The sequence below is a fragment of the Eutrema salsugineum genome, unplaced genomic scaffold, assembly GCF_000478725.1.
Source record: "Eutrema salsugineum unplaced genomic scaffold, Eutsalg1_0 scaffold_6, whole genome shotgun sequence".
Lineage (NCBI taxonomy): Eukaryota > Viridiplantae > Streptophyta > Magnoliopsida > Brassicales > Brassicaceae > Eutrema > Eutrema salsugineum.
The window spans coordinates 8,080,241-8,093,754 of record NW_006256547.1 but is presented as its reverse complement, the minus strand read 5'-3'; the positions used below and the strand labels follow the sequence as shown (position 1 = coordinate 8,093,754).

At 39.6% G+C, this 13,514-nt stretch overlaps 3 protein-coding genes across 3 annotated transcripts; all 3 read left to right on the top strand.

The window, feature by feature from the left end:
- The first annotated feature begins 2,093 nt into the window (after nucleotides 1–2,093).
- LOC18011836 lies at nucleotides 2,094–4,439 on the top strand. Its single transcript, XM_024151462.1, has 10 exons — nucleotides 2,094–2,243; nucleotides 2,344–2,602; nucleotides 2,719–2,809; nucleotides 2,903–3,027; nucleotides 3,111–3,192; nucleotides 3,284–3,398; nucleotides 3,487–3,644; nucleotides 3,765–3,879; nucleotides 3,978–4,166; nucleotides 4,236–4,439. Exons 1-10 carry the CDS (start codon nucleotides 2,094–2,096, stop codon nucleotides 4,437–4,439), a joined length of 1,488 nt encoding a protein of 495 aa, XP_024007230.1.
- A 1,480-nt stretch (nucleotides 4,440–5,919) lies between these two features.
- Nucleotides 5,920–10,400, top strand: LOC112083434. Its single transcript, XM_024151461.1, has 4 exons — nucleotides 5,920–7,270; nucleotides 7,349–9,699; nucleotides 9,772–10,237; nucleotides 10,345–10,400. The coding sequence occupies exons 1-4, from the start codon at nucleotides 5,920–5,922 to the stop codon at nucleotides 10,398–10,400; spliced, it is 4,224 nt and encodes a 1,407-aa protein (XP_024007229.1).
- A 2,290-nt stretch (nucleotides 10,401–12,690) lies between these two features.
- LOC18011834 (F-box protein At2g35280) lies at nucleotides 12,691–13,224 on the top strand. The gene has a single exon (XM_006395848.2). The coding sequence runs from the start codon at nucleotides 12,691–12,693 to the stop codon at nucleotides 13,222–13,224; it is 534 nt and encodes a 177-aa protein (XP_006395910.2).
- The last annotated feature ends 290 nt before the right edge of the window (nucleotides 13,225–13,514 follow it).

Here is a 13,514-nt window from a genome sequence, read left to right as displayed (position 1 = left end):
GATTCTGAAAAGATAATTAGGTTATGGAATTTCTGGTAGGACATTGATAGGTATCCATAATATTTTCTAAATTATACACCACAAATCATTTATTTTAATTCATAAAATATTAATTAAATAATATATAAAATAATCAACAGAATTAAACATAATATTTTTTAAAAAATTACACTAAAAGATAAACATATGAACAAATATATTATACACCATTTTTTGTTAATAATCAAATCAAAAACTACTCAGAATCAGAAGAATACTCGAAGATAAAAAATCTGTATCATCTTCAAACTCTCCAAGCTCCTTTTCGGAAACTTCGAGTATATCATTGATTGTTTAATCACCCAACTGTACCAAACTTGTTTCTCCCAAAGATTGATCAACATAACCAAGTTACCTTGTTACAAAAGATCGTGTTCTGTTACACCCTGTATTCTTTCCCTTGGGTTTATTTCTGTTATAGTAAACCAAGAATCTTGTCTCTGTCTTATGCAAGGATAAGAACTTTAGCATACTTGATCTGTTTGTGATACCAGAATAAAAGGATCATATATGTTCAATTGCCTTGACGAGTTCACTTCAGTTAAACCAAATTTGGTAAAGCATACACCTCCCCCAACAGCTGGATCGTACTAATCCCACATGAATATTATGCATTTTAAGTTGTCTACTCCAGGGGTACTCAAGTTCCAAGATTTCCTTGAGCATACCATAATATACATCGCAACCGGCTTGTGTAGATATCCCATAGTTTACCGTTTTCAAACTATGTTCCAGGCAGAATATATTAAACGCATATCTACGGGTGGGGAACTCTTGCAAGCGATAAAGGATCACCATCCAACTCCTCTAACCATGTGACTAATGTTTCACCTATCATCTGACATGAATGCTCCTGTTTCATAATAATTAATTAGTACTTAATTATTATGTATATGAAGAATTCATAAATGAATAAATTCACATAAAATCTATCCATTATGCAAATTCTACTTGTTTTCTTCCACCAATTCCATTCTCATAATAAATGGATATTAGGTCCTCAATTGCTTCACATACAGCAAATTACAGATTAAATTAGTATATCACAAGTGAGAAAAAATTTAATATATCAAATATCTATCTATATATATAAAGAGAGCTTTTCTCTCTTCTGGTGCTGCTACCTCAGCAGCCAAATCTGTAAAATAAAGATTGTTAAAAAAAAACCGATAATCCAACATCAGCCCACAACCAATTATGTTAAAAAAACGATAATCCAACTTCAGCCCACAACCAATTCTCTTCCCTTCACCAACTCCACAAAACTCTACCACTGGGCTTTCAAATGGCTGCGGGAACAATTTAGTAAGCCCACCATAACTGTTGATCTTCATCGATAACCCTATTTTCGGTTAAGTCATCATACATTTACGATCCTCCGTTTCAGAAAAACACAGAATAACCTTCCACGCATACGTCGTCGAAAGCCATTAAAGGCTACCGGAGATGGAGGAGATGAATCGACCTCAGTTTGCTTTTAATTTTGCCATCAATTACAACATACGTTTCACGAAAACTGCTGCTCCAAATCTGTAAAATAAAGATTGTTAAAAAAAAACCGATAATCCAACATCAGCCCACAACCAATTATGTTAAAAAAACGATAATCCAACTTCAGCCCACAACCAATTCTCTTCCCTTCACCAACTCCACAAAACTCTACCACTGGGCTTTCAAATGGCTGCGGGAACAATTTAGTAAGCCCACCATAACTGTTGATCTTCATCGATAACCCTATTTTCGGTTAAGTCATCATACATTTACGATCCGCCGTTTCAGAAAAACACAGAATAACCTTCCACGCATACGTCGTCGAAAGCCATTAAAGGCTACCGGAGATGGAGAAGATGAATCGACCTCAGTTTGCTTTTAATTTTGCCATCAATTACAACATACGTTTCACGAAAACTGCTGCTCCAAATTCCTCTCCATCAATTTCAAACAAACGGCGCACACACGCACCATCATCTCTATATATAGGTCCCTCTCATGGTAAGCTTCAATCACATTCATCAGTTCTCTGCCTTTTAAACACACTCCACAATCTGCTCGACATGGAAGCACCCTACGTTCCATTTGCTCTGCTGAAATCTGGCCGTCTTAACCAGCGTTTGGTTGCTAGGTTGCTCCGTTTCTGGCCTGCTCGCAACATCAAAAAAGGTGGTCAACTCATGGGCGTCGACCTCCTCCTCCTTGACGAGAAGGTAATCTGCGAGTAACCTGCAAATACCAAACAAATTAGCTCATTTCCCTGAAAGCTAACTATGACTTACAAATTTTTGGCGATAGTCTACACTGATGCAGGGTTCCATACATGTCCACCATCTTCCTGTTTTCCAGTCATTGTTGGTTGAAGGATCATTGTATGCTATCAGTGGGTTCGAAGTCACAAGGAGCTCCACCCGATTCAAGCTTACAGATTTCCATATGTCCATTCGGTTCACCGCAGATACTGCCATGGTTCGTGTGGAACAGTCATTGTGCAACATACCCACCGAACACTTCCGATTTCGGTCCTACGACCAACTTTTGGCCCTTGGCAACACTAACAGTGAGCTTCCTGGTATGGTACCACCACTCTCCCTTGAAACTGCCTCTATACCAATTTTTTTTTCAAAATACTGTAATAGATTCGTTCACCATAAGATCACAATCTCTGCAATTTTTTAAAAAACGCAGATATTATTGGAGAAGTCTGCTCAACGAAATCTTATCACGATGAAACCACAGAGGGCGTTCAGAGAATGCTGATTCACCTTCGTATTGAAAGGTACTGATGAGTCTTGGTCACATTACTTCACCATTTAAACATTGCCTCAGCCATCCCAAATAATACTTAATACCCATCTTTATTTCCCTGCAGCGGAGATAAAGTCCGAGTGAGTGCTTTTGATGATAACGCTAACTTCCTACACAAGTTATTTAGCGAGAAAGAGGCAGGGATATGTATCATGTTGGCCACCAATATGAATCCCAAGTTTTTCGGAGGTACCCCGTGCCACTACCTCTATAGATTTGATTTTTATTATATTTCTCATGAATATATTATCTTACCATGTATTAATTTCCAGGCGATCTTTATCTGAATGCCACAACTGGTTCGAAGTTCTACTTTGACGGCGACGTCAACGCAACCAAATCCTACCTGGACCGGTAAGATTAGAACATTAATGTCCATACGTTGCTCCAACGTCTACTAAAAAAGCTAACACAATGTTCGTACTTCTACGATAATAAAAAGCAGCGTCAGCTCCAAAGATTCAGGAAATCTCCCCGCTGAAAAATACCATGGCGTCCAGAAGATTGAACATGTATCCATTGCAGAACTGAATGACTTTTTGTTCACATCTGACCTACAGGTTAACCTTAATATCCCTCCTTAATCTCCCCACTATACACACCAAAGGATATGCTTATACACCTCTAACTACATCTCTTTAAGTGTAGGAGGCTGAATTTCTGTGTACCGGTAAAGTTGTCGAGATCCAGCCTACAAAAGGGTGGTGTTACATATCCTGTTCAAAATGTGCAAAGAAGATGACCAAAACCGAAACTACCCTGGCCTGCAACAATTGCTACTCCCCTGATGCAGTTGGTGATGTCAAGTAATACCGTCCTCTAAACTACACCATCCATTCACCTGACTTTGGAAAATCGGCACACTGGTTAACCTATTGATTCCAAGGCCATTAACAACTAACATTTCTCAACTCCCATGTTATCAGATACCGGGTGGAGATGGTCGTCGATGATGGGAGTGCAACGTCTGTTTTTGTAGCATTCGACAAGGATATGGTGAAGCTTACTAATATTCTAGCTAAAACACTCGCTGCCAAAATTGTGAGCTTCCAGATCTAACTTATTACACTTCACACTCTGTTTTACAAATTTGTAAGCCAACGCCATACTTAATCAGTCCTCACCCATCTATCTAACAGAACGATGCAGAAACCGCGGTCGAAAATGACATTGGCATCCCCAAGGTTATCGCAGATATTGTTGGGAAGAAATACACCTTCCACATCAAGCTCACATCCTTCAATTTCACAACACAGCATCAGTCATTTACTGTGACGCGAATATTTGACAAACCCTATGAAGTCCCGACACCAACATTTGTTACTCAGGTTAAACTCTACAAAAACATTTTCATATATTCGTATTCTTCTCCCTGCTTACTTATAACCCTCTTGCAGAAGGATCTGAATGCAACACTCCAACCCAAAAGCGGTCAGAAGGGCCAAAGTTTGCCTGTTTTGGAATCGACGACCTCAGACGGCGCACCACCAAATACAAACGCTGAGAAAAAAGCACCGTCAAACAGTGAAGATGATGGGGAGAACCATATGTCTCCAACCGAGAGTAACAATCACGTCCGCAAGAAATCAAAACATAACTAGAGTCGACCATGATGAAGTTCGAGCCGTTCCACATACATGCATATCTGAACAACGTATCTGTAGGGGCATGGGCCCTGTTTTATTTTCTTTATTTCGTTATTCTCCAATTCAGTATTACTTTCTACGAGTACATGTTTTCGTATTTTGATTTCCAATGTAATAAAGTTACGTTCACAGAAACATAGCATTCGTTTTCTGTCTTCCTTACATTTCATGTGAACAAAATATACTTTGCACCGAACAGTAGAGGTTGAAATATCATCTCCCCATAATTCATCTTCCTACAAGAAATTTACGCACATATTGCCGTTGTGGTAGAAAATCACCATTCATGCAAGTCATGCATGGCATCCAAACTTACGTCATCTCTACATTAATTTTTTAAAATGTTGCTTGAATTTAATAAAAATTCTGGGAGTTAAAAGCACTACAGCTAATGGCATATTTAATAAAATATTGTATTCGGGCCGCTCCACTATCATCTTAGTAGTAATTATATAGTCGTGTGGTGGAAAGCGCTGGAATCAGCTAACTGGGAGATCTAGATGATTACCAAACTCATGAAAGGTGCGACATGGTGACATTAGTATAACTGACATTTCAACACCTTCCATAGTTCTGACGGATTGAACGGTGCCAATTATTTCTTAACGTTCAAACAATTTAACATTTATTAGTAAGTTAAATACAGCGTAATGACAGAACTAATTGCCGACTGATGAAATACAAACTTTCACTAACCCCCACAAGAACTAATCATTTTCCCATTAAACAATGACTGCGCAACAAAAAAAAAAAAGGAAACAGATCCCCCTCCAGAGGGAAGTAATTCATATGGAAATGGAAACAGATATACAGGAAGACAGCTGGGTCCAAAAGAGAATCCCAAATTCAAAAAACGTAAGCCCCATTTACGCCTTCTACAATTATATATCAATGGAACTGAAATTTCCTAATCATTTCAGGTACTGTTGTTCCCAAAATAAACCAACCATGGTTATCACAGATATATAGTACACCAACCCTCATTTCGGAAGTCTCATCTGAGAGTAAAGCTACACAAGGTTAACACTCGCCTTCAACCTATTTTATACTAAAAGAACAGATCCAAACATTATACTCAACTCAAATGTATATCATGCACAGATGTGTGTACGAGAGCTCGGCAATTACGAGTTGCAATAATTTCTGCAAAAAAGAAAACCAAGGCATTAAGAGGTTCCATTTCAACACTATAAATTTCTTCAACTAATAGTTAACCAAAACGTACAACATAACATGTTGATGACAGAGATTTTCAGTCACCACATTTGTAAAAGAAGCATAATATTACACGTACATAACTAATGATGATCTGTGTTAACAGGATCGTCTAGCCACATACCACGTCCTGCTCACATAGAATGTAAGATCCCGTACTATTTCTATTTCCCTATGACTAACCGGTATAAGAAAGGGAGCACATCAAACTTAATCAGACATGCAAAAACTTACAGATAAGCATGACAACTGGAAACCTATAGTGGGAGATATTCTAACATGCCGATTCTGTGATGCCCTGATATGGAAAGGAGAAACTAGAAACCAATTGCAGTGTTGCCAACAAGGCCGCGTAAAACTCCCAAAAGTCCAACCAATACCACCAGAACTACAAAAGCTGTACGATGAATCTCCGGAATTTGGCAACCACATCCGACTGTTAAATTCACTATTAGCATTCACTTCAACGGGAGCTAAAGTGGATCATTCAGTAACAGGCACACCTGGACCATTCACATATAGAATCCACGGGCAAAATCATCACAACATAGGTTCTTTGTTACCAATGGATGGAGAGGACCCTCATTTCTTGCAACTATACATTTTCGACACTGCAAATGAAATCTGTAATCGTTTGAGAGCAATGCCCCCATCAGGACAAAGCAAGCCAGTAAATGAAGAAACTCTAAGAATCCTCATATCAATGTTGGATAGAATAAACAGGCTTGCAAAGATCTTCCGGAGTGCTAGAGATCGGTATGAAGATGGTAATGAATCGGAATTCAATATCAGATTGATTAGCCAAAAACACCGTGGAAAGCAGTATGATTTACCCAGTTCAGATGAGATTGGCGGTTTGATTGTTGGGGATTTCTCCGCATCAACAATAGGACGAGACGTAGTCTTGCAATACAAGTCTTCTGAATTGCAACGAATCAGTGATTTGCACCCACTATTTATGAGCCTCCAGTATCCACTGTTGTTCCCTTACGGCGAGTATGGATACCATGAAGAAATACCATACCACAACCAAGAAGCCAGTCAACTAAAGAGGACGTCTATGACAATGAGAGAGTATTACGCTTACCAAATCCAAACACGACTTTCAGAGGGGCTGACAATAGTTAAGGGTGGAAGGTTATTCCATCAATTCATAGTAGATGCCTACACTGCGACTGAGCAAGAGAGACTGCGGTTCTGTGCTCTGAACCAGAAACAACTAAGGGCGGATCTGTACAACAACGTTTATGATGCTGTCGGCAGAGGAGATACAGATGCAAAACTACTTGGGAAAAGGATAATACTGCCTTCATCCTTCACAGCTGGCCCAAGATACATGGTTGAGAAGTACCACGATGCAATGGCTATATGTAGGTGGTTTGGAAATCCAGACTTATTCATCACAATGACGGCGAACCCAAACTGGCCAGAAATCAAAGACCACCTCAACACATATACAGCGGAATCCTCAAACTCCAGACCGGACTTGCAGTGCAGGGTCTTCAAGCTAAAACTAGACCAAATGCTGTCAGATTTCAACAAAGGCGTCTTTTTCCCCGTCCCTGTTGCAGGTGCGAGAAAACTATCTCAAAACAATGACGTTATTTATTATTTCTTACCAAACTAACACAAAATTCCAACATATGCAGTGGTATATACAATAGAGTTCCAAAAACGGGGCTTACCTCATGCCCATATTCTTCTCTGGCTAAGAGGTATGACCACTAACCCAGAACCTGACTTGATCAACGAATTCATCTCTGCTGAATTACCAGATAAAGAAAAAGACAAAGAAGGCTACGAACTGGTTAAGTTACATATGATGCATGGCCCCTGCGGTCTAGCGAAGCCAAATTCACCATGCATGGAAAAGGGCGAGTGCACTAAACGGTATCCAAGAGACTTTATTGACACCACCACGGTCGATAAAGCAGGGTTTATTCTCTACAGGCGCCGGCAGGATGATTCTAATTTTGTTATCAAAGGAGGCACAAAATTAGATAACCGACATGTAGTCCCGCATAACCTCAAACTCCTGAAAAAATATAAAGCCCATATAAACGTGGAGTGGTGTTGCAAAACAAGCGCAGTAAAGTATCTCTTCAAATATATAACCAAAGGAGTGGACAAAGCAACTGCAGTGATTGAAAAAACAACCAAAAGGGCCAATAAAAAAGAAGGGAAGAAGCAGAAAGAGGAAGCAGTCAACGAAATCACTGATTACCTTGAATGTCGGTACGTCTCAGCTTGTGAGGCAGCTTGGAGGATCTTCGCGTTTCACATACATTTTCACAAACCAGCTGTCATAAGGTTGCCCGTTCATCTACCTGGTCAGCATAGATTGGTTTACGATCAGACAGACAACTTGGAAGTTGTTCTATCTAGAGACGGTGTGGAGAAGACAATGCTCACCGAATGGATGACTACAAACAATAACAACCCAGACGCCTGCAAACATACATATGTTGAGTTCCCTAAATATTATGTTTGGACGAACTCAAATAAGACTTGGAGCAAAAGGAAACAAGGGCAAGCAATTGGGAGAATAGTCAACATTCAACCATCTGCCGGGCAAACTTTTTACCTCCGTTTATTGTTGAACATACTTAAAGGCATAACAAGTTTTGATGACATATTAATTATTGACGGCGTAAGACAATCATCATATAAAGATGTCTGCTATGCTATGGGATTACTTAAGGATGACAAAGAATGGCACGATGCAGTTGATGAAGCCGCTATTTGGGCAACGGCAAAACAGCTACGGTATTTTTTTGTCATGCTGCTCCTCTATTGTGAGGTCTCTAAGCCACTCAATCTATGGAATCATTGTTGGAGATACCTAGCTGAGGATATTCTGCACAGAAGACGGAAAGAATTCGGGTTCAAGCAGTTAGAACTAGAAGACCCACAGTTGGAGCAATATACACTCATTGAAATTGAGGAGTTATTAATGCAGAACGAAAGATCATTAGCAGAGTTTGATGATATGCCAAAACCTGACAAAGCAATTTTAAAAGACATCTCCAACATGGTGCTTAGACAAGAAACACAGTTTGATGAGGACGAAGAAAGAGATGAACACAACCGGCTATTCTGTACTATGAACAAAGATCAACGTGAGGTCTATGATGCCGTTATGGACTCCATTGAAAAGGGTAGTGGAAGGCTTCTTTTTGTCAACGGACCAGGAGGGACAGGAAAGACATACCTCTACAAAACAATAATAGGAAAGCTACGTTCAGAGAACAGAGTTGTCATTCCCGTGGCATCAGCTGGAATTGCTGCACTGTTATTACCAGGAGGAAGAACTGCCCACTCACGGTTTAAGATCCCACTTAACCTGACAGAATGCGAAATAAATCCAGGTACAGTGTTAGCTGGGTTAATCAACAAAGCTGATTTGATTATTTGGGACGAAGCACCATTGGCACATCGTATGGCATTTGAGGCGGTCGACCGAACAATCAGGGACATCATGTCATTAGAAGATGAAACCGCTTTGGGGAAACCATTTGGCGGGAAAACAGTTTTATTAGGTGGAGATTTCAGACAAATACTACCAGTTGTGCCTCAAGGAAGTCGTCAAGATACAGTACAAGCTTCGATAAATCGTTCATACCTCTGGAAATCATGTCAGGTATTCATGCTCACAATCAACATGCGGCTCCAACAAACAGATGCAGATTTTGCCGCATGGATCTTAGACGTAGGCAATGGAACCGCGGAGAAAACCAACGAGGGCGACGAGGAGAGGGTAGCTGTGCCAAGAGATCTGCTACTGCCTATTGTAGGCGATCAGCTACATGAGATAACAACGGCAGCCTACCCTAATTTCACTGAATCATTCAAGAATCATGACTACTTGACTGAACGAGCAATATTAACACCAAGAAATGAAACAGTTCAAGAAATAAATGCGTACCAGCTTGCAAAAGTGCCCGGTGAGCAGCGAGTTTACTTGAGCTGTGACACCATCCAAAAAGAAGCCACACCAGGTGTAGATTGGACCTCACTTTATACTGTGGAATTCTTAAACACACTCTAGTTTCCAGGTCTCCCAAATCACAAGGTATGCCTAAAAGTAGGGGTACCTGTTATGTTACTCAGAAATCTCAATCAGAAATCTGGATTGTGTAACGGGACAAGGTTGATCATCACCAAGCTAGGAAACAAAGTTATAGAGGCAGAGATACTCACCGGCACCCGAGAACATGTGGGGGAGAAGGTGTTAATTCCTCGAATTGTTTTATCTCCAAACGACCACAAACATCCATTCACCCTCCGGCGCAAGCAGTTTCCAATACGGGTATGCTACGCAATGACTGTCAACAAGAGCCAGGGACAGAGCTTAAAAAAGGTGGCATTATATCTTCCACGGTCGGTGTTCAGTCACGGCCAACTGTATGTGGCTCTATCCCGTGTCACATCTCCATCAGGAATGAAGATCCTAGATGCAACAGGAGCAACAACAAAAAAAGAAGGCGTCGTCAACATTGTGTACAGAGAGATATTCAACAATATCAAATCTTGGACAGGTAATGATCAAAACTGGTTTAAGAAATGTTTTAATTTGGAGAGCCTACATTTTTACAAAAGTAAACCACCCACTCTATGTATCTCTATAACAGCCTGTCTTAAACAGAGATCACGACGGAAAAGCCAGCAACCAGCCATCAACCAGAAGTCATGGATATGTAATACACGGTCTAAGGAAAGGTAACGGTTTTTTAAAAAGCCTTTAAAAAAACAAGTCCCCGCCTCTCAACTTATACTAACATGTCTTTCCCATATCACTCATCAGGTTGGGCCTACATTGCGGATACATCATACCAACACCTCTCCAACAGCCCATGATAATATAGTTATATCATATGTCTTCTAAATAACTTCTCAAGTTTTATTTTTCAAAGACTCAGACTTATTAATTGCAATGAGCAAAGTACAACTCTGACGCTATCAACAGATTAACCAATTTCTAATTACAGAAATAGCCTTACACTAATACGTTCATGCAAAGATAATACGTAAACCTGAGAACATGAAACAAATGTAACGACACCCACTACAACATTAAAGAGGAAGTAGAAAACAATTAATACGCACTGCAATGATTACATAAATGGCCACTAACGAAGCTTTCGACTCACCCTTAAAACCAAGATAAATAAAATTAATAAATACCCACTACAATAGCTGTTGTTAATGGCCACTAACACTATAGAAACAAGTAAATACAATTACTACGGGGAAACAAATAACGTAAACAGAACAACGTAGAAGCTATATAAAGCATGCAGAAGAAAGCGAACTCCAACTATCTGCGATTACAAACAAGAAAAACTTTCGAATTCAAATCCTACAAATGTCAACGTTGGAAGCGCTTCCACAAGATGTTCTAGGCGATATTCTATCAAGAGTGGCACAATCTTCACGCCGTGACGTCCAACAATGCATGACTGTGTCAAGCGAACTCGCAGAGGCAGCAAACGATACACGAGTTTACAACAAGCTCAATCTCAAACCACTGGCAATGAATCCGTTAACCACACTCAACAAATACAAAGCTCTCATGGTGAAATGTCTTGACAGCGGGAACGGAGAGGCGCACTACATTGAAGGCATTAAAGAGTACTTCTACTACAACAACGACGCCGGACTGCATCATCTCAGATTATCAGCAGCCAATTCATATGAGGATGGTATTTATCTCTATGGACTTATCATGTTTTGCAGGGGTGAGATAGAAGAAGGAAAAAAATATTTGGATATGCTACAGTGGCAAAAGAGCAAAATACGGGCTGACCACTGCTGGAGAAACAACAAAATATCCTTGCGTGGTATTCACGTCATTAAGAAAGCACTCTACCGCAACACAATGAGAAACAACAAACCACCACGGCGCTGCAATCTTAACGACATGGACACTCGATGCAAGAAGTGCTACTACTACAAGCAAATGAAGAAATTCATGAACCACAACTAAACAGACTACTGCATGGGAAGAGTTGAACAACATCTTCGTGCTTACCTAAATGGCATGAAAGGGCGGAAACCAAAAAAAAAAACAAATCTATTACTTACTATGTCTTCAAGAATGTTTCAAATATAATTTGTTTTACCTAGCTCACGTGTCCAAAAATTCCGTTTACTCATATTATATTTAGGATTATCGCTTCGGTGATTCAGACATAACAAAAGCATATGATATACCGTCACTCTCATAGGTAGGAAGACATATATGACAACAACAAACTACATTTTGGTAACATAAATAAAATATTCAACAAAGCAAGCCTTCTGAAATTACAACTACGAAAAGGAAAGAAACATATAAATACTCTATATAAATACAGTTTATCCGGAAACAGACGATTAATTATATATCAGAATCCGTCCACAACCTTCAATACAATGCGAATACTTACTGAAGTCGCAGGTTATGTAAAATAAAATTGTTAGTGAAGTGGCGTAAAACATAATACAATGCGAAGAATCTATCATAACAAAGACGAAGGTAGACAGTTGCCCAAAAAACAACCCAACGGATCAACGCAATAGTTAATAGAACAAAGGACCTAAACGCAATCAAATAAGTAATTTTCTAACGTAAATAACCACACAACCAACGTTCATGTTCTCAAAACTTATTAAAACAACACGTTGTCAAAACTTTAAAACGGCACCAAATGACCTTTCAAATTCAAACGGATAACCAAACGTTAATACCACCATTACCATCCGTTTCAAATGGATGCAGACATTATATTTAGTGTTAAATACAATTAATAGGCCCAGATTATACGTTACAAGCCAAATGCAGTGAACTATAAAATACACAAGCAGCGTCCGAACTCAAATCCACAGCAACCAACACAAAAAAATGTCTCACAGCGAAAACATAATAAAACTGGAAGATCTGCCAACACATATCCTTGGAAACATTATCTCACGTGTTGGTAGGTACTGTCGAAAGAGCGTACGCAATGCAATGGAAGCCTCCCCACTGTTGGCAAAAGCAGCACAAGACCAGCGAGTTTACAAAACTCTGTACCTAAGACCCCTGGCCTTGCATCCTTTAACAACAACACACAGATACGAAGACCTAATGGAAAGATGTCTGACTAGCGGAAATGCTGAAGCTCACTACATCAAAGGCATAGTACAGTACTTCCACAACAACAACCACACAGAAGGATTGCAAAACCTAAAACTAGCGGCAGAAGGTGGCTATGCCGATGCTGTATATCTATATGGAATCATAATGTTATGCAGGGGTGAATCGGAGGAAGGACGAGCTTACTTGGACAAACTAGACTGGCAAGAAAGCAAATTCAAGGCCGACCGATGCTGGAGAAACATTAAGAGGTCGTTGCATGGAATGCGAATCATACGGCTGCCAATCTACGTAGCAACAATAACAGATATGAGAGAAAGCATAATGTGCGACATCGATGACATGGAGAATAGATGCAACCACTGCTACTACTTCAAACAGATGCTGAAATTTGTGTTCGTCATCTAGATAGTGAGCCATATTTCTACTTGTGCAATCTTTATGTCTACATAAGTTTCCATTTTTAAATATAATTGTCTTCGCAAAGCCTAAATGATATTCCTGATAGTCAATTAGTCTTCAATTAACAATGACATAGAATAGAACAACTACCAGAGTTGGTCTTAATAATGAGACACTTCAAATTGAGCATATATCACACTTCCACGAGCACTCATTAAACATATCAAATCAAAGCGTAAAAAGGAAAAGGGATTTGCGAAACCAAACTTTCTTGCCCTACTGGGACCCGGAGAATT